Below are 27,266 nucleotides of genomic sequence, written 5' to 3'. Positions count from 1 at the left end.
AAATTCTCCACTTTTGACCATTTCCTTTACCTTTGAAACTTAAAGGAAAACGTCAAGGACTCAAGGGGGGTGATTTTATCCATCAAGCGGGGAAATTGGGAAAATTTCACTGCCTAAAAATAAACCATAACTTGAAATTCACACTAAAAAAAATAGAGTTCTTTTTTCCTTTCTCTGGAAACTATTCGCCCCTCCCACTCCCATGGTCCCACCATCCCAACTCGGCAACTCTCAAGCCGTTCGATTCAACTTTGCCCCTCCCACTCTCATCTAAGAAGTAAAGAAGAAGAATAAGGAGGAGGAGGAGGTAAGGGCAGATTTTTTTCCTTTTTTGTTTTATTTTTTGTATTTCTGAAGACTAAACCATTTGATTGATAAGATTTGCCCTAGATATTTATGATAAAACCCTAGAAATTTACGGAATCGGATGGCAGATCAATGGATGACTGATAGTTTGATTACTTATATTGAAAATGATATATTTTGTAGCATAGATAATGAAACAATCATGCATTGCTTTCAGAACATGATCGACTCATCGAGGACAACTGTAGTGAGTTTTTCATTAACAATGTAGTTTTTTTTGGATTAAATATATTATCATACTTTGCCCCCTGCATACGATCTTACACAAAATGGTATTTAACTTAAATATGATTACTCACAGATGGGGTTTATCACAGTCATAGAAATGATATGCTTAAAAGGACTTCCAAAAAGGCCTCAATGTCCCATTTGCAAATATGATTAAATTATAATAATCTTGCCCAAACAAGGACCAATTTGGTGGCAAAGGCCTTAAATTGTCGGGCAGTGAGCATCCCAATAATATTATGCCTCGAAGAGGACACGAACCTCCAGATTCTTTACCTCGAGATTTTGAGATTAGATTTTGAGTCTCACGGTAGCCAAGTTTCTTCATTTAAACTGCCTTGTAAAATAGTATAGATTAATAGATAGATCCCTTCACTATCATAGCTACATATGCAAGGTGTTTAATAGATACAAAGAAGTTATTTATAAAGTATTTGATAGCTATTTTACGAAACTCTTGAGGCAACATGGGCTGATTAGATTTTAGGTGCAATTTGTGTACAAACATGCAACATGAATAATTTACCCGTGGCATTTTCCTTGTGAGAAATTATATGATAGGGTCAATTTTTTTCTTCCAAAACACATCTAACTAGGGTATTCATTGTGCTCCCCACTAGATGAACGGTCTGGATGACCAACCATTGTGCCACACGTTTGGGGGCCATGACTATCAACACGTAGATATGTACGTGCATGAGGAGTGTAAGGAAATACATGAAATGATTCGATATAGAGAGTACAACATATAGCTAAGTGGAAATTGGGTGTTCTCTAACCACATAGCATGTCTTATGAGTTATGACAATATTTAAAAATATAAAGGTCGCTGAAGCTCTCGATTTAGAATTTCCACCTTTAGAGAACATCGATCGCTCCGCATTTTACCTTCAAAGACACAAGCAAATAAATAAAAAAAGTATAGAAAGTTCTGTATGTAGTCTTCAATCAGAGAGCATAGAAAACAATATTGAAGATGGAGGCCACATGAATGCTAATGATGAATATAATTTCCTAGTGAAATAAACATGGGAAAGTTTACCCAAGTTGGAGGGCAGTTTGCTCATGGCGAGAGTAGTGGTGAGGGGGTTCCAATAGATTAACTTGTAGGAAGTTTCGAGAATCAAATGGAGCCATCACCTCGTATTCCCCATGCGGCAACATGTTCATCTGCTGTTGGGTCCTCTCATTTTCTGCTATCTGACGATGCACAAAAACCTCTCAAATATTATTCATGTGTATGTATAGACCGTATTGATGCAGTGCCAACTTGGCAGCCATGTCATGCCTTAGGTTGATTAGGAAGAGTTGTTCTAAAATGAATGCTTGGAAGACTTTTTCTGCAACCACCTCATTCAATTACCTAGTTATAATAAGTTGTATTTCATTAGGAGGCCTAGTAAGGTGTACGTCATTAATTAGTGTCTAGTAAGTTGTATTTCATTAGCTCTGGTAAATTGTGTTTCTTTAAGTGAGTTTTTTATATGGTGCCCAACCGTCAAGTACGGTCAAAACGGTACCATGCTAGATATTTGATCCACCAGAAGCCCACATTTTAAGACGCTGTTGTTGGATCAAATATCAAGGATGGTACTTTTGAAGTACCACCTTCACATGACTTGGCGTTCGGGCATCATATAATTTCTCTCTCTAAGTAAGTCTAGTACGGTGTGTTGTTGAAAGTTGTAGTAGTTAATGTTGTGGGGAGAGTGATGTAAGAGTTCTGTAAAATGTGTTATATGAGATGGAGTTAATAGATTTTTTACAAACCTAGATTATTGATAATATATCAATTTGGTTGAGCATTGCTACTATTTCATTTTCTTTGTTGTGTTCTTGCGTTCTACTTTCTTCTTCTTCCCTCTTAATCACTCACATCACATATATAATAGAAAACCTTAGTGGCATCAGAGGTTATTTAAAACCTTTTATATGTAAAGTTTTCTTTAAATACAATATCAATGTAAATTTCCTTATGGGTATTAGAGGAATGCTATACTGGAGAGCACCCTTGCAAAAACCACATTGGACCATCTCACCAAAGTGCATTTATAATGGCACGGATAATAGAAATTCAAATAAATAACAAATGCCTTGGTGAGATGGTCCATTGGCGGCGCCCTTGTAGCTGATTTCTTGCATAGCTTAATTTAGCATTCCTCTGGCTATTAATATCTTATACAAGTATATTTCTCCATAGCTACTAAATATCGTATAGTTGTAAGTTTCTTTATATATTGATTATATACCATATACCATTGTAAGATTTAACTCAATTCCTCGTCATAAAATTTAACCATAAAGCACATATGTTTTTTCACCTTATACGAATCTATCACTTTGTTTCACTTTTTTATTTTGCTTTTAACAGTTACAATACTCAAGATGCTATCAACATCCAATCATGTGTAAAATAAATTGAATTGTGCCATTATCAAAATATGGCTGTGCGGGTATCAGCCCTTTATATGGATAATGTGTGAGGATATGTATATGGATAATGTGTGAGGATATATGTATGGAGAGAGAGAGAGAGAGAGAGAGAGAGAGAGAGAGAGAGAGAGAGAGAGACCTTAGCTCGAAGATACAGGTTATCGTTCTGCAATTCTATCTCCTGCACGCCAAACAGCTAGAAAATATAAGAGCATGATCAAGCTAGTGCTGCTTTTGTATTACCTAAAACAACTTCTAAAAACAAACATAAGTAACCAAATCAGTATGAAAATTGGGTGATAATAAATTCACCCTTTTTCTAACCGTGGATGCTCTCTGTGTAAGTGGTTCTATGACTATTGAACCATCTTTTCTTAGTCAAATAACTAATAAAAGGGACCCACGTCATCATCAAATAAAGAATTAAAGAACACGGATACTTCATGTATAATACAAGAATGTGTGATATTGGAGGATATCTGAAATGCAAGACTGGTAGGTATTAAAGACTGTCATTTACCCTCTTTTGTGTGTACTCAATCTCAGCAAACAGCAACTCGTTCTGGTAAAATTCAATCACATTAGTAAGAGAATACAGAGAGTGTTAGACCTTGTGATCATATACAGCAATCTCATGATAAAATGACAAGGGAAAGTGTAGAAAGAAATGGTAATTTGTAAAATATTCAAACCTTTTTAGATCTGATTCTACTAATGCCTTTCTCCAATCTATTTTCCAGGCTCTTGAGGTCCTTAACAGTCATAGAACTAAGAGACTCACCCATCAACTGCCTGGAATATAACCTGTATTATAATTTACAGTCGTAGATAACCATAGAATGAGATGAAATGTTAACCAAATTACCTGTTTGAATTCTGTAAATTCTCGATTTCTTGGCGCAGTTTTTTGGCTTCTTGTTGGTAATACTAAGATCATTGTGAAGAAAATGAGGTTAGAAAATCTCTATAAGAAGGAAAGGATTTGGAACTGAAATTCATTCATATCAATCAATTTATAATTTCAAATGTAAACGAAAAAATCATGAATTTAATCTTGTTGCTATACACTACACTATAAAAATAGCGAAAAAGCTTGGGCGAGATTCATCTGGAAGCATATGCTAACTAAGATTTGTTGATTCTTGTGGTGGTTATTTAATTATTTTATACATTTTAACAGTTGCATTCGGAGAAGATTTATTCATATAGCGTCGAAGTGCAATTGTTGTGAAAATGGGCAAGAGGAAAACCTGGACCACCAATTATTTAACAGTAGTATGGCATACACAACTTGAAGTTATTTCTCTACAAAGCTCGACATCCCTATGATCCAACATTGTAGTAAAGGATTTTCTTTTTCTTGGGCTGTTAGGTTATTTCATGTCATTAGATCAACCACACAAAAAGGAACAAGTTGCAAATAATGTTATATGAGTTTCATGTCTTGTGTGCAGAACAAGTTACAATAAAGTTTGTATGAGTTTCATGTTACCTGGGTAGTTGATAATTCCCTTTTCTTGCATGGAAAACCTTCTATATATGTTGGAACATGAACAAAATGCATACTCTAAAGGTAAATAAACTTACTTGAGAATTGGCTTCCGAGACAGATCTGGAATTCGATGTATCCGCAGATGCCTTCTTGTACTTCTCAATTGTTGTTTTGACACTACATCCACGATAAGTGACCAAAGTAATTGAAAATCAGTTTCTCCATTTTTAGGAAATGGCATTCAAATAAATAAATCATGAAAATCAACTTCAAATATATCATGATAAAGTGATGTGTATTTACTCCCACAAAACTTGGATTTGAGTTTCTATTTCTAGTTTCTTGTTACTCTACTAGTCATCAAAAGGATACCCAGATACCTGTTAGCATACTTATTATTAATTACTCAAAACAACCATGAAAGGAGGGAGTATCAAGCAAGTATTTATTTGAACTAAAGAGGAAAATCAATGAAATCAAGCAAGGATATGTATCCCTTGCTTTATACTATGATACATTACAAAATCTCTAGGAAGTGTTGGATCACTATCAAAATTTTCATGTAAATTGGCTTGTGGATGCGCATGAGTGTAAAAGCATGGTGGGCCAGGAGTCTATCTTTGATTTCTTAGCAAGACTCAACCTTGAGTATGATTAGCTCCGATCTTTTTCCCAGGCTTGTTCAGACATATGCACATTATGTTTTAGGGGGCCGAGTATAGATGTAATGTAATGCTACATTCTCTACTAGAGATGAAAATGGAGAAGTAAGAAAAGTGAGAGTGGACAACATGGAGAGATCACTTCCAACAAGATAAGTTGAAATGTGACTATTGTGAGAAGACAAGGCATAAAAGGGCGAACTACTAGAAGCTCCAGGGTAGACCTACGAGAGGGTGAGGTGGACGTCCAGGTTGTGTTTTGAGATCCAATCATACTTCTTCAGTGGACCTATTTGACACAATCTACTATTACTTCATATTCGATCATCCTTTCTTGGACAACGATGCAGTCCCATAGACAACACATGGCTCATATGGAGCCTCCCACTGCAATGACTATTACTACTATTTTCACTCAAGTATCCTTTTGACTGCATGAAATGCATTTCTTTTGTTCCTAATCCCTCTTGGATCATTGATTCTAAGAGCGGGTGAATGCATGAAGTGTTGGCGCACTTAGATGGATCATATGACGTGTTGTGATCAAAAGAGAAAGGTAAGGGAGTATTGTGTTATGTCTTGTTTCACAAACAGTTTAAAACAGTTAAAAAACGGTTTTGTGAGTGGAAATGAGACATATGGAAGTTTGTGTTTTAATTTCAAAAAGAGAGTGAATACGGTTTTGTGAGTGGAAATGAGACATATGGAAGTTTGTGTTTTAATTTCAAAAAGAGAGTGGGTGGTTATTCTCTAGAAACATGGGTTTTCTTAAAAGCATAAGAAAATATAGAGAATGTTTATCTGTTTCGAAGAAAGGTGAAGAGATCAAGTTTTATCTCTTTGGAAAAGAGGATGAAGGTCAATCTCTTTGGAAAAAGGGGAATGGAAGAAGAACACAAGTGTTGTTCGGTTTGATCTCTTGGTGAAGGAGCACATATGGATTTTTCCAGATTTTCTCTTGGGATATGAAAGAGGGAAAGAGATTAGAGACAAGTCCCATCTCTTGGAAAAAGGTGTGGTGGAGAAGATACACACGGTTATGCTTTTCCTCTTGTGAAGTGAAGAAGAGGATGATGGGTTTTCATTTAAATGAAGAAGACAAGAAGGTGAGTTGTTCTTAGTTTTCTCTCTTGTGGTTTCCTTTTGTAGAGATAAAAGGGGTTTTCTTTCTTGTGAGAAGAAAGGGGTAGTTTAAGAGAGAAGGTGTCTCCAAGGAAGAGCAAAGAGGGTTACGGGTTTATGGGATTGTGTTAATCACGCTTTTGCAATCTTGTTATCTTTTCTCTAATAGTGGAAGAAGTGATCTCACCCGTGGAGCAGGCCATTATGCCGAACCACGTAAATTTGTGTGTACTCTTTGTTTGTTTCTCTTTTGTGATTCTTGTGGTTGTTTCCATATTGGCTTTGACTGTATTATTGGATTGGATTTGCTATCCGAGAGGGCTTTTTCCGCACAGGGAGCTTGGGAGATACATGCTCAAAGGGCCCATGTAGAGCTCCACCCAAAACACCAGTGTAACACAAAATATAAAGGACTTTATAAATCAAAAGACACTTACAAGAAATCTCTACAGTTGTTCTCGCTTCAACCTTTATCCTTGAAGCTTCTAAGCTTTCCCTTGAAGCTCTTTAAGCTTTAAAATTTCTACAGCGCAATGACTCCATTCTCATAGACTCAAGACATACATAAAATAACAAATACATTAAACACGTAATTGTAATTCCCATGAGACTTTTAGGTATCCTAAGCAACAACATAGGAACTCACCATTTGACTCTTTGATAATCAATCTAGCTAGACATTAAGAACTCTAAAAAACACAAAAGACTCTCTACATTTTCCACATATTATAACTACCCTATAAGACCACATTGACTTTTCACGAAACCAACAAATACTAATTTTGATTTACAATTTCCAACATTAAGGGTCTGCCAACCTTGTTTTCTTCATATAACACTTGCTTAGGTAAGGAGAAAGTTAGTATTATTGATAGATCACTTTCCTCTATTTCAGGTAAATTTTTCATATCCGTTTCTTTTTCTATGTTCATTCCATGTCACATGTTCTAAATATCTCTACTAATCTTTTATCTATCAATAGCACCACTAGTCCTTGAATTGTTGGATTACGTTTTATCCTTCTCATTGTGTTTTTAAGACATGGAGATGAGTGCTCTTTACTTTTTGGGTAATTACCTTAACTACATTGTGGTTCAGGAGGATTACTAATAAAAAAGACGAGGAGTTCTACTTTCAAAAGATAAGTTAATTCTCTGTCAACATAGATTAGGCCATCCTTCCATTTTTGCTTTTGTTAAAAAAATCATATTTATAAGACAGTTGTGGTACCCTTGAGTTTAAATGTGCAATTTATGAAACGGTGAAACATTGTTGAGCCTCCTACTCTCCTAGTTTGAATAAAAGTAGTGCATCTACTGTGCATACTAATGTGTGGGAACTATCCTATTCTACTTCTCTATTCGGGTATCAGTAATTTGTTATATTTATCGATTATTTCTCTCTCGTAACATGGCTGTATCTGATGCTATTTGGTTATTGGTACTTTGTTAATTATATTTATTGATGATTTCTCTCATGTAAAATGGGTGTATTTGATGCATGCAGAAAGAAAAAATTTCTCTTATTTTACTTATTTCAATAAATCAATATCTGCTCCATTCGACACCAAACTCAAAGTACTCTAGTCGGATAATTGCCGAGTGTATATTGCTGGTGCCTTTCTCGCTTACTACCTACCTAATTAATCAAATGTCGTCTCGGGTATTGGGGTTTCAATTCTCTAACAGAATTTTTATCAGTTGCTTCCTTTATTTTCTCCCTATCACTTATTGTGTTTGTTTGTGTTTGTTGTGTTCGCTTTCAAGGATGATTAAGAGAGAAACTTAATCCCAAGGCCTTTCACCATATGTTCTTGGGCTACTAAGTGATATTAGAGGGATACAAATATTATCATCCTCCAACTGAGAAGCATTTCGTGAGCATGGATGACTTTTTCAATCCATAGCCTATTTATCTAGCCCAAAGACTACTATTTAGGGTAGGTACGTTACCTTAGTGGATACTCCAATTTGTTTTTGTTGGATATAGTGTATTTGCCTAAGGGCATTATTTTCTTCTTTTCTCTTGATCTTACGTAACAGTTTTTGTGTCGAGGACATACAAATGGGAGGACCTAGGAAGACATGGGATGGTCAAGCAGGCAATTACGAATTATAAGTCTATTCTAGAATGGAGAAGGACAAGACCACTATCTCTTCTCACAATCCCTGCCAGTTGGAATCATAGTTGTCACCTAGGTAAGGAGTCATATGTTGCATCTTTTCCTTTCACCCCTAACTGTATTGATCATGATCTCCTTACTGAAGCGGGTGTGAAATAACCATTTTGAGAGTCGATGAATCCTCCCCAGTGAGTGAGTTTCCTTCCGCTTTGGGTGTGTGGCTCCAATAGAAACCTTATTTTGAGTTTGTATTTAATTTGATATGTACTGCAAAAACTAAGATCAATGTTTATTTTGTGTTGTATCCTATTGGTTTAAAGAAGGGGTTTCTCCATGATACCAATTATAACCTATCACGATGAAAATATAACCTAAGAGGTTTTTTAAGAACCTCATCTTCCAATTTAAACGCTTAAACTTTTCAATGTTCATATTTTGAAATTAGGGATTTGCTAGCGTCCATGGCAGAAGGCATTTCACGGATGGCCTGTTGCATGTGAGAGCAGCGCCACATAGGCTCACTTTTCAGCAGATTTTGTCTTCATTCACGAGGTGGCTGCTCTCACATGCAACAGGTCATCCGCGAAATGCCTTCTGCGATGGACGCTAGCAAATCCCCTAAAATTAAGTTAAGGTCATGTATGTTGGAAAATTTGTTGAGGGTACTGTTGATGATAGAAAACAGAAACTTGTTGCTTCAAGGCGTGATATCACTTTCCTTAAGACAAGATTCGCCCCCACTAGTAGTGTGCAAAGGGGATCCGCGAATTGCCTCCAAGATACAATGAAGCCTAGTAGGGAAGCCCTACTAATGTTTGATGACGCGTAGCACTAGCGGAATCAAACCCGAAATGCCCTTCCGAAATTTCAAGCCTTAGAGAAATCTCTAGATTCTGTTTCTGCAGAAAAACAGTATCTAGAACAGTAAACAAAAGAAAAAACAGTATGTAGAAATACTTGGGGATTTTTGTAGGAGTGTAGAAGAGAGTGTAAAGTCAGTCAGAATTGCCAATTCGATTTTTATATGAAATGACTGAAGTTTGCACATTTTTATAGACCATCTGGTGTCTTTTCAGTGTGAAAAACACCTCTACAGGGCACCTTTCTAGAATGTTTGAAATCTGACCGTTAGATCGCACCCATTGATATTGAACGGTCCTGATCGATCCTAGATGTGACTGTTGGCATGAGTAAAACCTCTCTCCAACCCAGTCATCGTTAGATCAACCATCTATGGTGTGGATCGCACCCCCTTGGCATATGACCGTTGGGGAAAGGGACAACCCATTTGATCACACCCTTTGACCGTTGGAGTCATGGGCCCGTTGGGCCCACCGTTAGGCCCGAACCGAAACGGGCCCACCGTTAGGCCCGAACCGAAGCCCAACCCAACTGAACCATTCGGCTTGATGGGCCTGCGAACCATTTGACCCACCCATCCGACCGGTCCACCTTCATCTTGATCCAACGGTGCAGATCAAATCTGGAACAATTAAAGGCTCCAATCGCTCCTCGCGACGTTGCGTACGTGCGAAGTGCAAAGTGCGCCTAAAAAAGCGCCAATAAAGCGCCACTATGCGCCCTATAGCCCATTGCCCACACCGCGCGCGCGCGTGCGCGAACGGTGCGTTGCACCGTCCCGCGGGTCCAACCATGGGTTCAACCCAATGTGCAATCAACAAGAGTTAGAAAAGGTAGTGCTTTATAAGCCCTTCTCTTTCTTTTCTCTCATCCGATGTGGAACTATCTTTTTCAACTACACTTCTACATCCTTTTGTAAAAGCAAATATTTCCAAGAAAACATTTTCTTTTTCCCAAACGCTTTTGATAAAATATTTTCCAAAACACTAAAACATGTAATATACATGATTTTGAAAATGCAAAATCACTAACAATCCCCCACCATTTTCAAAATCAAAGAAAATTTTCTCATCAGGCTTGGAAATCTTATGCATAGATGAAGGTATCTCTCGATTTGAACCTTCACTTAGTGAGGACATATCAAAGTTAACCAGAATTGCATAGTAGACGTATCTTTGAACTAGCTATTCTATTTGGTTAACCGGATACATCTCACACACAAGATTTCACCTCTTTGGGCAATTTCTAAAACCGACACATGAACTGGCCTTGTGTCTATATCTTGGTTTCATGAGCGCTCTAGAGACTAGCCAGGTCTCATAGGAAGCGGCACCACTCCCACACTCACATAGGTAGGCTTATCAAGAGTGCCCCTGTAACTAAGACACTCCAACATTATGTTATAAGCCTATTAAGAGTTTAAATACTCAGCCTTCTCCTTTTAAACATTACAGGTACCAAGCACTTTACCTTGGGATGGCAAATAATACAGATTATAGTGCTTGCAATCACTCCATATGATGTACTTGGACTCATTGAACTCAAGACTTGATATTTATTCAAGTGTTGAGTTGATGTTCCATCATTGGTGACTATTGGTTAATGGCTTTAACCCCATCCCTAATGATGTTTTACACACCAGATCTCTTGCAAGAGCTTTAGTGAATGGATCGGCCAAGTTTTGGCTCGATCTCACAAAATCAATAGTTACTACTCCATTAGTAAGTAACTCTCTTATAACACTATGTCTAAGTCCTATATGTCTGGACTTACCATTATAAACATGATTATATGCCCTTGATAGTGTGGCCTGACTATCACAATGGACATAAATCGATGGCATTGGTTTAGACCATAACGGAATTTCCAATAACAAATTCCGAAGCCATTCCGCCTCTTTACAGCATGCTGCCAGAGCTATAAACTCTGCTTCCATAGTTGAAGTTGTTATGCATGTCTGTTTCTTAGAGGCCCAGGAGACTGCTCCCCAACCAAGGGTGAAAATCCACCCACTGGTTGATAAATGGTCTATACGCTCAGTTATCCAACTAGCATCAGAGTATCCTTCTATTACAGTTGGATACCCACTATAACATAAACCATAGTCTATAGTTTTCTTTAAATATTTTAAAACTCTATAGACTGCATTCCAATGAGAAAAACTAGGATTACTGGTAAACCTACTAAGTTTACCTACAGCATATGCTATGTCTGGCCTAGTACAAGTCATAGCATACATAAGACTACCAATTACACTAGCATACCCTAGTTGAGAGATAGTCCTGCCAGTATTAAGATACAACTTTATATTTGGGTCAAAAGGTGATGAAATGGGTGAACATTCAAAATGGTTAAACTTTTTAAGAACTTTCTCAATATAATGTGATTGTGTTAGAATAAGACCATTGTCCTGTCTTATGATTCTAATACCCAAAATCACATCAGCTTCACCCATATCTTTCATATCAAAGTTTTGAGAAAGATATGATTTAGTACTTTGAATGCTTGCAATATCAGTACCAAAAATTAACATGTCATCAACATATAAACAAATAACAACACCTTTGCCGCCCTTAAATTTACTGTATATACATTTATCTGATTCATGTATCTTATAACCATTTGACACTAAGACTTTATCAAATCTTTCATGCCATTGTTTAGGGGCTTGCTTAAGCCCATACAAAGATTTGGTAAGCTTACATACTTTATGCTCTTGGCCTGGCAGAATAAATCCCTCAGGTTGTTCCATATACACTTCTTCATCAAGTTCACCATTTAAGAATGCGGTTTTAACATCCATCTGGTGAATGTGAAGTTTGTATATAGAAGCAAGGGCAATCAACACTCTAATGGTAGAAATCCTAGCAACAGGTGCATATGTGTCAAAGTAATCAATACCGGGTTTTTGAGTAAACCCTTTGGCAACTAACCTTGCCTTAAACTTTTCTATGGTCCCATCTACATTGATCTTCTTCTTGAAGATCCATTTACATCCTATAGGTTTAGACCCAGGTGGTAGATCAATCAAAATCCAAGTTTTATTACCCATGATAGAATCCATTTCGTCATTAATTGCTTCTTTCCAAAAAGCAACATCTTGTGACTTTATGGCTTCTCCATAGGTTTGAGGGTCACTTTCTATGCTAAAGTTTAACAAGACAGAACCTTGGAATTTTTCCCTTGTCCCTTCTACCAGGTAGGTTACAAAGTCAGGGCCAAAACTCCTATCCCTTCTATCTCTTGAACTTCTTCTTATTTTACTAGGTTGTACACTAGGTTCACCAACTTCTGTTTGTGATTCTAAAGGATGATCTACAGAAGTTGTAGGTTCAATTTCTTTAGGAATTGAAGTGAACCTATTTTCATAGAAAAATGCATCTCTAGATTCAATTATGGTATTGACATCTATGAAATCATTAGGTTCTATAACTAAGAACCTATAGGCCTTACTGTGACTAGCATATCCCAAAAAGATACACTCAATACCCTTTTCACATAATTTTCTTAACTTAGGTTTAGGGACTTTAACTATAGATCTACAACCCCAAACTTTAAGGTAACTTAAGTTTGGTTTTCTTTTCTTCCACAATTCATAAGGGGTTATATCAGATTTCTTACTTGGTACCCTATTCAAAATGTGACAAGCTGTAAGTAAGGCTTCACCCCAAAAACTTTTATTTAAACCAGAATTAACAAGCATAGCATTAATCATTTCAGTAAGTGTCATATTCTTCCTTTCTGCTACACCATTTTGTTGTGGTGTATAAGGGGCAGAAGTTTCATGGACTATGCCTACTGATTCACAGAAATGAGGAAAGTGATATTCACCACCTCTATCTGATCTGAGACATTTAATGCTTGTTATACATTGGTTTTCTACTTCAGTTTTATAAATCTTAAATTTTTCTAAAACCTCATCTTTATGACTAAGTAGATAAACATAACAGTACTTAGAATAATCATCAATAAATGTAACAAAGTACTTTTTACCTTCCTTTGTGGGAACACTATGTATGTCACATACATCACTATGAATTAAATCTAACAAGTTAGAAGTTCTATCTACTTTAGGAAATGACTTAGTGATTATCTTGGTTTGCATGCATGTTTTACATCTATCTACTAAGTCATTTTCATATTTAGGAATTAAGGTTAACTTAACCATATCATTCATTTTCCTAGTATTTACATGTCCTAAACGATTATGCCATAAAGATAAAGAAGAATCCAAAACATAAGCAAAGACATTCACTTTATTGATATTAAGTTTGAACATCCCTTCATACATATATCCCTTCCCAACAAAAGTACCCCCCTTAGAAAGAATGAACTTGTCAGATTCAAATACAAGTTTGAAGCCATTCTTGTTGAGAATGCTTCCAGACACTAAGTTCTTTCTAACTTCTGGTACATGGTAGACACCGGTTAGAGTGAGTCGCTTGCCGGATGTGAACTCAAGTTCCACCTTGCCCTTCCCTTTGACTTCTGCTGTTGACGAATTTCCCATGTATAACACGCTTCCATCTTCAACTGTTTCATAAGTTGAAAACAGGTTCCTGTCTTTACAGACATGCATCGTCGCACCAGAGTCAATCCACCAATCATTGCCATCTTCAAGCATATTTGCCTCTGAAATCATGGCGACAAACTTTTCTTTGTCTGTTGGTGCACCCGACTTCTTATCCTTAAGAAGTCGGCACTCACTCTTGTAATGGCCTGGTTTGCCACAGTTGAAACAATCACCCTTTCTTTTCTTATTCTTATTAGTATTCTTTTCAGGGTGTTTGTTTCTCTTCCAATTGCCTTTTCTTTGTTGGTTCGAATTCTTGACATTTTCCACCAAATGGATCTTAGAGGATACTGTTTCATTTTCTTTCTTGTCTCTGATTCTTGACTCTTCCTCAATCCTGAGGCATTGAGCCAAGTCTTCAATAGACATTTCCTCTTTCTTGTGTTTTAGACTTTTTCTAAAGTCTTTCCAATTTGGTGGAAGTTTGTCAATAATTGACGGGACAATGAAGGAATCATCAAGAAGGATGCCTTGCAAATGAATTTGATTAATTACATGTTGTATTTCATGTAATTGATCAATAACAGACTTATCATCTACCATTTTAAAATTTAAAAATTGACTCACAGTGAATTTCTTGCTACTGGCATCTTCCGCCAAGTATTTGGCTTCAAGTGCATTCCAGATTTCACTTGCTGATCCCATGCCTTGATATATGTCAAATAGTGTATCTGACATAGCATTTAGGATGTGCCCTTTGCAAATGTAGTCATCCTGTTCCCACTTCATCCTTGCACGAGCCTCCGCCAAAGTTTCATTTTCATTTGCTGACGGCTTTAGAGTGGTGAGAACATTGACCACTTTGAGTGATGTCAAAATGAAGTGCAACTTCTTCTGCCAGCGCTTGAAATTTCCTTTGTCGAAACGTTCGAGTTTGACAAAGTCTTGGGTCATTTGACGAACTGAATAAAGTGCCATTGAAACAACAATAGAAAAATCTTGTCTTAAGATTGTTGGAAAATTTGTTGAGGGTACTGTTGATGATAGAAAACAGAAACTTGTTGCTTCAAGGCGTGATATCACTTTCCTTAAGACAAGATTCGCCCCCACTAGTAGTGTGCAAAGGGGATCCGCGAATTGCCTCCAAGATACAATGAAGCCTAGTAGGGAAGCCCTACTAATGTTTGATGACGCGTAGCACTAGCGGAATCAAACCCGAAATGCCCTTCCGAAATTTCAAGCCTTAGAGAAATCTCTAGATTCTGTTTCTGCAGAAAAACAGTATCTAGAACAGTAAACAAAAGAAAAAACAGTATGTAGAAATACTTGGGGATTTTTGTAGGAGTGTAGAAGAGAGTGTAAAGTCAGTCAGAATTGCCAATTCGATTTTTATATGAAATGACTGAAGTTTGCACATTTTTATAGACCATCTGGTGTCTTTTCAGTGTGAAAAACACCTCTACAGGGCACCTTTCCAGAATGTTTGAAATCTGACCGTTAGATCGCACCCATTGATATTGAACGGTCCTGATCGATCCTAGATGTGACTGTTGGCTTGAGTAAAACCTCTCTCCAACCCAGTCATCGTTAGATCAACCATCTATGGTGTGGATCGCACCCCCTTGGCACATGACCGTTGGGGAAAGGGACACAACCCATTTGATCACACCCTTTGACCGTTGGAGTCATGGGCCCGTTGGGCCGACCGTCAGGCCCGAACTGAAACGGGCCCACCGTTAGGCCCGAACCGAAGCCCAACCCAACTGAACCATTCGGCTTGATGGGCCTGCGAACCATTTGACCCACCCATCCGACCGGTCCACCTTCATCTTGATCCAACGGTGCAGAGCAAAGTGCGCCTAAAAAAGCGCCAATAAAGCGCCACTATGCGCCCTATAGCCCATTGCCCACGCCGCCGCGCGCGCGTGCGCGAACGGTGCGTTGCACCGTCCCGCGGGTCCAACCATGGGTTCAACCCAATGTGCAATCAACAAGAGTTAGAAAAGGTAGTGCTTTATAAGCCCTTCTCTTTCTTTTCTCTCATCCGATGTGGAACTATCTTTTTCAACTACACTTCTACATCCTTTTGTAAAAGCAAATATTTCCAAGAAAACATTTTCTTTTTCCCAAACGCTTTTGATAAAACATTTTCCAAAACACTAAAACATGTAATATACATGATTTTGAAAATGCAAAATCACTAACAATGTATACGTATGGAGGTGTGAATTGCAAACATAAACAAGAACATAATTTACTTGTGTTCTTTAGGGTAAAATGATATTTCAAGGGCTTCTAAGACAATATCAAGAAAACCAATAGGCTGGACCTAAAACTTTTTTGAAACTTTTAATTGTTACACTACTATAGTAAACAGAATATTTGTAAAGGATGTAATCAATCATCCACCTTCATGTTCAGATAATCAATGGGAAGATAAATCAAAATTGAACGAAATGAATATGAAATTGGAAAAAATGTTTATGCTTTAACATAAATTTATTTTAAATTTGAGTGATAACATTAAAATTTATTCCAAAATAAAACAAAAACCGCCATAAAATATTTAAATTGTAATGCTGAATAAAATAATCATTAACTTGATACTCTAGAGTAAACAAACTAAGTGGATTTATACATTCCCAGAAAAACGAAAACCTGCTGTTATGGAGAGTAAGGTAGCATTTTTAATATATCTTAGGTATGCCAGGACATAAGTCAGTGTGTAGTCTACTCTTTTTATTACACTAAGATAGAAAAAGAACCAAAATAAATGTAATGTTTCAGCATATCTTAACAAGTGATCATCAACTCTAGATTGTGGGTCCTTAACATATGGGAGTAGCTAGGTGCATAATTACATGTGTGAGTGAACTTACTATATATTGAGTATGTTAAGGTTGTGAGAACTAAGAACTATCTACTCCAGCTAGTTTCCTTAGTTACATAAAGGATTGTGTACTACGATGGACCAACCAAAACAACTCCATACGAGAAGTCGACAACACGACCAAAGAAAGGGTCATTCCACATGTGAAGGGTGGAAGGAACAGTAAATGCTGAGGTGAAGAATAAATATCGAATTGATTGAGCAGAAATATCAGAAGACATAGAGGAGAAAACAGAGGCATTTGCATGGAGAAAGTCGTGAAAATACCATATGTAGAAACTGTGAAACAACCAACTACTCCAAAAGCTTAAGCTGTTGGAGATGATGTTATTTAAGCTTTTATACTTTAACACTCCTCCTTACTTGTGTCTCTTCTTTTTAGGGTTGTCCTACACGTGCCAGATGTGGACCCTCTTTTGGGTTGGCCAGTACATGTGGATTTTTTAATATCATGGAGTTTTGAACCCTGGAACTTTGCCCTGATACCATATGAAACAGCCGATTACTCTAAAAGCTTAAGCTGTTGGAGATGGCATTATTCAATCTTTTATACTTTACCAGAAACATGGTCAAGACTCTTGATTCAGGATTACATAAAATATTTGAGCAAGATAAGTGAGGAAAAGCAACAAAATCAAATAGATGGTTGTGAAGTGTGTTATATAAAGAGCCAACGCAAAAAACAATCACTAGCTTTCTGTAATGTCTGCTACTCTGGTCATGTTTACTTATAATGGCACTTCAAAATATCAACAGGCAAAAGAGTAGACTACTTTAGTCTCAATAGTTTAGCCATTTGTTAGTGGCATTACATGCTAAGTAACCCATATCAGACAACCAAATGACTGTAATCACTTAATTTTTGAACTGCATGTGGAGCATTTAGATCTGTTGTTGTCCAATAGCCAATCAAATTCTTAGGTCTTGACATGTATGGAACTATTCATATTTTGGGAAGCATCCCAGGGAGTTTCTTGAGTTGCACCTTGGGAGGATAAGCACGACTTATGTAAGAAATATCTCCAATATTTTCAAAATATAGCAATTTTTATTGCTGCATTATGATAAAACAACAAAATCCTGAAATAATCTCAAGAATTTAAAAAAAAATAGCGATATTTTCACTTACCACGATAAATATCATGATAATATGGTATTTTACAATATTTTTTATTTTTTCTTAATTTCTATATTTTCAAATAATTATATTTTTATCGTTTTTTTCCTGATGTATACCCTAAAAAATAAATCAAATTTAATATATCCCGAGATTTTCACTTTATGAGAAATTCCCGAGAATGATATTTGTGACTCAGGGCACGACAATTGTTGCATTTGTTCTTACTGCAATTTCTTGAATAAAGAGTAGTTGTGCAATTTGGACAATGTAATAGTTATTGTAAATCATCTCTTTAACTTTCCTTTGGCCAATATATCCTTAATTAAGTGCCTAAGTCTTAGGAGATACATAGATAAATGACTGATATATCATCCCAAAATATTAGAAACTCTCTAACCTACTCCAATACGCTGTGTTCAATAAACTATTCATACTTAGCAAAGTATCACAGAAGTCATGTAATAAACTAATAATAATAATATTTAGACCACTTTAAATATTTATATTTTTAATGCTTCCAAATTCAAAGGTAGGTGAGGCAATAACAATATTGCACATCATGTGAAAGTTGATCATTTTGAAAAGTACATTCATTTTTATATTCTAATCTTTTTTATCATATAGATCTTCCTTCAATAAAATTTCACGCATCATCTTACCTTTTGATTTACAAAACATCACACACTCTTTAAAAGATTTTTTTGTATGACCTTCAATTAACAACATTCGAGTTATGTCGCAACCAAAATATATAGAGTGCATGTACAAATCTTCTTCTCGAATTTCAATATCTGCACCATTCATTCTACAAATCTTTTACTTTAATATTAAACATGACCACAGCCTACATCAAAATAAGAAACTACATCAATAAAATATTTTATCCACCTCTACATTAAATCTCTCCTAATCCCTCATATTTCAGACAATAAAATATTTAATCCACCTCTACATTAAATCTAAGAATAACCCTATCATACACAATTAACTCTACTTCTCTTAAAACTAACTCTCGTAATACCGAAAAAATTTAATAAACAACAATAAAACTCAACCATCAAAACAATTTTCAGCACTCCCACTTCCCACCTCCTTTATGCAACACCTTATATCGGCTGAGGTTTCCCAATATATCTTCTACTTCATATCTAATCATATTCCCTAACTTTAGTCTTTATCCATTACATATGTCTCCACAAACTCATAAGGGCAATCCTCATTATTTTGCATTACATTCGTAGTATCATATTTTATCTTGTGTTTTTGTATTCATGACTACGTCATCTACACTAGGGGGCATTATCCTACTAATTGATTTAAACAATATACTAGGAAAATTTACTTGCTACATGTCCATTATATTGTGTGAAACAACCAATTGCTTCAAAAGCTTAAACTGTTGGAGTTGGCGTTATTTAATCTTTTATACTTTAACACTCCCCCTCACGTGTGGCCCCACTTTCTAAGGTTTGCCTACACGTGGCACATGTGGCCCCTCTTCTGGGTTTGGCCATTGCATGTGGATTGTTGCTATCAATGAGGTTTGAACTAAGGACCTTTAGCTCTGATACCATGTGAAACAACCAATTGCTCCAAATGCTTATGCTGTTGGAGTTGGCGTTATTTAATATTATATACTTTAAAATATTGCATATGTTCTGGTATAACTCTAACGTATCATGTTGTCTTCTCTTGTACTGTGTTATGATATTAAAATACTGTTATGTCTTGATAGCATGGTTCGGTAGGTCCTTAAAACCTCAATTCATAGTCGCTAATGACTTTAAACTATTATTTGTCGGTCTCGTACAAATATAATGTACACTCCTTTTGCCCCTTGATATGGTTTGATATGAATTTAAATACTACATTGTATTCAATATGATCTGGTATGACCTTAACTACCACGTCATTTTGAACCCTTTTTTGCACTCTAGTGTTATTTCATTTAATTTTTAAATTTTTTATTTTCTTAATAATATTCTTGCATGTTCAACTCATCTCATTTTGTTTTTACGTTGGATACTTTTGGTTATTTACTCTCACACACTATAGAATACACCACTATATACTTATTTACTTTTTCATGTACTTTGAAACCAATAATTCATATTTTTTTATCTATCATATAAATTTCGGCCAAGCCAGTTATAATATTTAATCCTATGCATTTATCCACACTAATCTCTTACTTTCCTCCGGCACTTTACTTTGTTATTTACTTGCATTTTGTCTTTAATTGAACTCCTTATTGCAAATATACATTTGTCAAACTTTTCATCATCTGTTTTTATAATTTTATATTTTCATATATGTACATTATTTTTCTATTCATTTTTAATTAATATCATAATATTAGAATGAAAAGTACAGCAGTAGATCGAGACAAAACTCTCATTATTCCTAACTACGACACTTGCCATATGAATATGCTTGTCATAATTCACTAGATGTCGATGAATGTTATCGACACATATATTACTTTGTTTCTATTTTACTTTGTTTTTATTATAGACAGTCCTTATAGTTTCTTGTTTATCCTATACTTTCACATAAGGGTCGAGCCTCTTGCTTCTTTTTTTTTGAAATGGCAATAATTATATATCATAGCAAATTAAGGAGGCCGAGATGGACCACCCATATCTACAAAAGGAAGCAAGAAAGAAACAGGCAAGGGTCGAGCCTCTTGCTCAACTGGTTAAGATGTTATTCTTCAACCTTGGGGAGCTTACCTATCCAAAAAACTGTTTTCATATAAGGCACTTCGAGGGATATCATATAGGTGTTCTTTTCTTCCATTCGAATTATTTCATCTAAATTGAGACCTCCATTTATTCACATAATTACTTCTTTATCGCTTGTTGCATTCAAGTGACAAAAAGAGCAGATAAAAACACCTAAATTAAAAAATACTTAGATATAGAAACAAACTAATATCTTAACACAACTTGGCTAACAAAAAAATCTCTATGTATCCTATGCAAACAATACAGGAAGTCTTTTCACTTTTTTTTCTTAGCAATATAGCTCGTGAATTTTGATTTTGGGCTATTAACTTAAAAAAAGAAGAAGAAAGCAAGCAAGACATCTCTCAAGCAATTGCTTTCTCACTTTGTTCAGACACAAAAAGGAAAAGTGGATTTATTAGGTCACACAAGCAAATCACTTTCCTTTTCACCATTTTCTTCTCTTCTCCTTCTCTATAGCCACCAAAAGGAACAAGATTAGCATATTTTTTATCATTTTTGTACTTTACATTTTACAATCACCTTACACCGTGGAATCGACTAGCACCCTAAGTATCCACATGATCTTAATACAGGATCCCTCGAAACCTTTCCAAAAAAAAGAAGAAAAAAGAAAGAAACACAGGACCCCTCGGCCAACTCTCACCACAAGTATACTATCATATCAAGTATTTATTTGAATTATTCTATTTAATTAATTATTTCCTTTTACTCATTGCCTTGTAATATATTTATTAATCAATTATATTAATGATTACTTAGTTTTAAATCTCTATGATGAATGTAACTAATTTGCTTGTTGAAAATGCTCACTTGATTTAGTTGTGATTGTTATACAAGATTTTTTGTTTTATTATCAAATTATTTATCTAAGCACTCATTTAATCCATTTAATTAGTTTACAGTCATTTATTTAAATATTATATAATCTCTGCATTAGCTTGATTAGCTTACATATTTTTCGAAAAAATTCAATCTATTAATTTACAATCATGGACATCAAATCATTATATTATTACAATATTCACATTTATACACAAAAAATATTATATTGTAACCTTTTTTTATTGTTTTCAGTTTTGTACGATGAGCGGTTTCTATTCTTATTCCATTAAGGTAAGGTGCAAAGTGCTCCACAATACGTTTCATCTGTCAAAATCACCAATACATTAGATTGAAAGCCCATGTATTTTCTTAAAAATACCCAAATAACATGAAACTTTATCTGATTGGTAAAGTAGCTAGACAATGCTAGGAAAGTTTTTCAAATGTATAACAATAAGACAAGGTGACTTTGGCGTGCTCATTATCAAAATATTGCTGTGCATTGGTAATTCCAAAGTCACCTTATCTCTGTAAATTGGTAATGACACCCCTGACCCCTATTCTGTGAGTAGGGCTGCAACTCGGGTCGGGCTTTGGAGAACCCAACCCTACCCGAGAAATATCTCGGGTCGGGTTTTTTTTCGGAAAACCCACGATTCCCAAACCCGGCCCTACCCATGATAAATCTCGGGTTGGGTCGGGTCGGGTAGGGTTTTTTCACGTTGACGCAATTTTTTAAGGAAAATTCTTGTTTGGCAAGGCAACTCAACTCATAGAAGTAGAAATTACACTCACAGTACACTTGAATCAAACAACGATGTAATTACACTCACATTACACTTGAATCAAACAATCTGTAATTAGGGGTGTTCATTATTCGGTTAAAACCGAATAACCGAACCGAACCGAATTGGTTCGGTCAGTTCGGTTCGGTTTTTTTCCATTTCGGTTCGGTTTCGGTTTTTTTTTTTTGGCAATTCGGTTATTCAGTTTCGGTTTCGGTTATCTCCAAAAAAAATTCGGTTAACCGAAATAACCGAATTAATGATAAAAACCATTATTTTTTCAAAAAAAGATGTGATATGGGCACTCCAAAGGATGATCAAAACCGTCCATTTGATTGATCACAACTTAATTAGGTTATGCTCAAAAAATCATTTCGATTGGATCATCCTAGCCCTCCGATCGAAACAAAGATTTTGCTTTTTTCCCTCTTTTTCTCCCACTATTCGGTTATTCGATTTATTCGGTTATAACCGAATTTTTAATAGGTTCGGTTTCGGTTCGGTTTTTTAAAATTTCGGTTCGGTTTCGGTTACTGAAATTTGATAACCGAAATTATTTCAGTTATCAAATTTCGGTTATTTTGGTTCGGTTATAACCGAATAACCACCCCTATCTGTAATCAAACAATGTTGTAATTACAATCAAACAATGCTGAATCAAACACTTGAATCAACTCAACTAATAGAAGCAGAAATTACACTCACATACAATAACAGTGGGTGCGTGGGTTTTCACTTTTAACTTTTAACTAACAATAGAAAAAAAATGTACATATTATAACTTATGTAACTCGGGTCGGGTCGGGTCGGGTCGGGTCGGGCCCCTTCAAACCTGGCTCGACCCGAGATTCATGCGGGCTTTTGAATGCTCAATCCAGCTCGACCCGAAACCCATGAAACCTGAACCCAACCCAGGTTATTTTCGGGTCGGGTCGATGCGGGTCGGGTAAAACCCGGCTCAAGTTGCAGCCCTATCTGTGAGGTTGACAACCAAACAATACATATATCACTATTCTCCCCGGCAAGTGATAGGTAAATCAAATGCTTGTCTCCTTCCTTCCTGTTGCCATGTTTTGATAATTACACTAACTCAACTTGTCTTTTATTATTTAAACAAATCTCAAAGTTATTACAGATCCCAAAAAGCTCTTAGAAGCCAATTATAAGGTGAGTTTGTGCAAATATTAAAACATATATGGTAGTGCAGCTTCTTATGCCCCCTTTGTTTTGATAGAAACACCCTCTGGTCTCTTCATGTTTCAACCCTCATATATATGAATCTGAAAAAGCAATAAAACACCTGAAAGAAAAAGTCAGGTTCTGCGTTCAACGTGGTTATTTCCTACAAGCAATTTCCAAAGCCATGTATGTCTCTATTCTCCGGTATATGCGCTCTTACCTTAGTTTCCTCGATACACTGATTGGTCGGCACTGCCACGCTGGCACGAGATCCCACGATATGATTGGCTCTCCCTTTAGATATGGAAAAACCCTGACACGTAGACCTTTTTTTGTCTTTACCCGGAGTGTAATCTCCAGAACTACCTTCCATTACCCACCTCGATTAACTCCAAAATCACGAAATTGACGCCTATGTCCTTTTTTTTAATATTATATTTTATACTGTGAGTGCATGTACGAACATCAGAAGGTAAGGGCTACGGGCATCTATCATGTCACAGCCAAAGTCGCACACTCCCCATGCATGTAAAACCCACACAAGTACAAAACTCTCATTGGCTACCAGTTTTCGTACTTCTCTCTCTCTCTTTCTACTTTCTTCTAATCCCTTCCTTAATTTGAAGATCTGTTTAAGTACACTAATGGGATTTTGTTTGAAAGATTTATTCAATGTAACTACACTATGGTATATAAATCTATAAAACCTCCCTCCCTCTCTCTCTCCCTCCCTCTCTCTCTCTCTCTCTCTCTCTCTCTCTCTCTCTCCTTTTAATCTCTTCTTTCATTTTAAGCTCTATTTACACTATATTGGATTTTTTTGCTAGATTTATTCCAGTGTAACTACAAGTGTATAAATATATAAAATCTCTCTCTCTCTCTCTCTCTCTGACCTTTCTTTTCTTTTTAATATCTTATTTAGTTTTTTTTTTTGCTGGAGTTATTCAGTGCAATTAAAGTATACTGTGTAAATCTATAAAATCTTACTCTCTATTTCCCTCTTAACTTTCTTTCCCTTTTAATCCATTCTCTGATTGGAAGCTCTATTTACACTAAATCTATAAAACCACTCTCTTACCGTTCTTTTTATTAATGTAACTACACATAAATCTATAAAAGCTTTCTCGTACCGTTCTTTTCCTCTTAATCCCTTTTTTGATTTGAAGCTCTATTTAAATACACTATATTTGTTTTTTTGGTTGTTGCTAGATTTATTCAGGTCGTGTATAAGTCTATAAACTCTCTCTCTCTCTCTCTCTCTCTCTCTCTCTCTCTCTCTCTCTCTCTCTCTCTCTCTCTCTCTACATTCTTTTCCTTTTAATCCTTCTTTGATTTGAAGCTCTATTTAACTACACTATATTGGATTTTGTTTGCTAGATTTATTCAATAAAACTACACTATAGTACCCAACCTCACCTTGTTAATGATAAACCCTTTCTCTCCCTTTCTCCCTTTTCTTTCTAACTACTCCCTGCTCTTTCTAACGTGCACTGGGTGGATGATAGTTCAGAGAGATTATCATTACCCAACATCAGCAAATTTTATTAGCTACCTCTCTTTCTCTATCCATTCTCTGCCAAAAGGAGAGTTCTACTTATTACTATTTAAGTCTTTACTAGAGGTTGTTCAAGGGCTTCAAGTACTTGACCAATGCAAGTAGAAGGATCCCAAGAAGACCATTTTCACTTCTATTACTTACAAAAAAAAAAGAAACAAAAGAACAAAATAACACAGTGGAAATCATGATACCGCCCCCTTTTCTGACAGAAAAGAACAAAAAATCTCTTGTGACGTGACCAAAGATTTGTGACTAGGGCAAAAAATTCATACATTCATACCATGCCTCCTTCAAACCTAACCAGACCCATAAGGGTAAAACGGTATAAGTTGCAAAAATGGGACAAGAAAATAGAAGTCGTCAACCCTTTCTGTCTGACCCATTAGAGAGAAACCCATGAACCCTAACAAACCCTAATCGGATTTTGTTGGATAAAATCGAGGTTATTATGGATTTTCTTGTGTCCCAAGACGAAACCTTAATCTGGGTTTTCTTTTTCTTTTTCTTTCTGTTGAAAGAACTGACGAGTTATTGAGGAAGTGTCAAATTGAAAAGTACCTCGGTTTAGGAATAGGCCAATGAGAAGGTAACAGCTTTATAGCAGCTTTCTTATGCCTGATGGGTGACGTGAAGAAGAAAGAAAAAAAGAGAACGAATGGAAATAAGAGAGAGAGAGGAATAAAGGATGAAGAAAAGAGAAGAAATGGCAATGTTAAAAAAATAAAAACCATGGAAGATATACAAACAATGCTAATTCCTGAACCTAGTCATGTCAACTTCTTCTACTTCTACTACCATATCAGATCTACCCATCTCCCAAAGAAAGAAATAAGAAAAAAAATATACATAATACCAGAAAAAAGACTGACCCGGAAAAAACAAATAAATAAAAACAGAGAAAGACCCAAGTGAGTACTTGTTAAACATAATCTAAAACAGTGAAAAATTATTACTTTTTAGTTGGATTTTCCTTCAAAAATCTACAAGAGAGAATCTATTATTTTTTCACCCTGGATTGTTTAGATTATGGATCTGAGTAGAGGGATCCTCCATCTCCATCCATCGCGTAAGAAGATCGGTGAAGAGTGAGCCATATAGGCTAGCGAGGGACGGAGCCTCTAGGCCGGCTTTGGAATTGTTTGATTTTTTTCCCCCCTTGATTTGGGTTGTGTTGTTCTTTATGTTTTTTTTTTTTCTCATTCTCAGGTTTTAGATTGACCATCTGGATCGTCGGGCTCATCCCGTAGTTCTTTAATCATTTAATCTAATTTATCATTCAAAAAAATAAAATAAAAAGTAAAGGACATGCTTTTGAAAAATTCATAACCCTTGTTTTTTTATAGGAGAAAATTCAGATTCAGAAACCTCAAGAGTTTTAACATCATCTATATGTAGAGAACAAACAGTTAGGGTTAGCCATTATTCAGATCTTCCATGGAGAGTAAAAATACTAGAAATCTGCAAAAAATTAGGTTTATATCCAACTGCACAAATTATATAGAAAGAGATCTCCAACCTACAAGGGGAGGCCTAGAGATGACATAAGATAATGAAGAATAGTAATGAGAAATAACAAATACCTGTTATTGGCATACTCATAGAGGCGTCCACGGCTGGAGAACACGATCAACGCGACCTCGGCATCACAAAGGACTGATAATTCATAGGCCTTTTTGAGAAGGCCATTTCTACGCTTGCAGAAGGTCACTTGCCTATTTGTAGTGTTCTCGATCCTTTTGATCTCGATCTTTCCTCGCCCCATTTTAACTTTCTCGGATTATTCTTCGTTCCCCAATTCGGAAATGAAGCAGTTGGTGGGTTTGAGAGCTGAAATGAGGAAACAAGAAAAAACAAAGATAGTTTGAATTAGCAAAATAGTTAGGCCTGAGTTGGGGTGGATGCTGAAAAAGATGTATCTGTTAGAATAGATCAGTTTATCAGTATATAGAAGAAGAGTGGGGAAAGGCATGAGGTTTAGGATTCTGTTTTGGTTCTACTTACTGGGTTCCAAAAGGAAAGAAAGTTTTGGGAGAAATCTTAGGAAAAAAGAAAGGATTTCACTCTATTTTCCCCCTTTTTTTATGAGCAACCCTGCACTCTAAAAGATGTAGGAAATGGAATACTCTCTCTATATATATATATATCTCTTTCACAAGGGTTTGTCATTTACTCAGACTCCATTACCATCCATCTCTCATGAATGATGGTTTTGGGATAGGAAGAAAGGAAAGGGACTTCTGGAAAGGATTATTAATGGGTTGAATAAGACGTTGGGCTAAGTTGCACTCAAGCTAATACCAACAGAAAAGAGGGAAAAATAAAGGGGAGAGGTGGTCCTTTTGATTTAAATTTTGGGTTTTGTG

The 27,266-nt window shown here is 36.0% G+C and overlaps 1 protein-coding gene across 1 annotated transcript; it reads right to left on the bottom strand.

Annotated features, from left to right (window-relative positions):
- Window positions 1-1,211: 1,211 nt before the first annotated feature.
- LOC143891621 (agamous-like MADS-box protein MADS1) lies at window positions 1,212-27,173 on the bottom strand. Its single transcript, XM_077396149.1, has 9 exons — window positions 26,905-27,173; window positions 26,484-26,730; window positions 4,615-4,696; window positions 3,893-3,954; window positions 3,720-3,819; window positions 3,548-3,589; window positions 3,167-3,208; window positions 1,637-1,794; window positions 1,212-1,482 (listed from the first exon to the last, which is right to left on the bottom strand). Exons 2-9 carry the CDS (start codon window positions 26,663-26,665, stop codon window positions 1,479-1,481), a joined length of 672 nt encoding a protein of 223 aa, XP_077252264.1. The 5' UTR covers window positions 26,666-26,730; window positions 26,905-27,173; the 3' UTR covers window positions 1,212-1,478.
- Window positions 27,174-27,266: the final 93 nt, after the last annotated feature.

Source organism: Tasmannia lanceolata, unplaced genomic scaffold, assembly GCF_043159265.1.
Source record: "Tasmannia lanceolata isolate RefF3 unplaced genomic scaffold, GAP_Taslan_0.1 ptg000015l, whole genome shotgun sequence".
Classification (NCBI taxonomy): Eukaryota; Viridiplantae; Streptophyta; class Magnoliopsida; order Canellales; family Winteraceae; genus Tasmannia; species Tasmannia lanceolata.
Note: the sequence above shows the minus strand (reverse complement) of the source record. Positions and strands in the feature narration are given on the sequence as shown.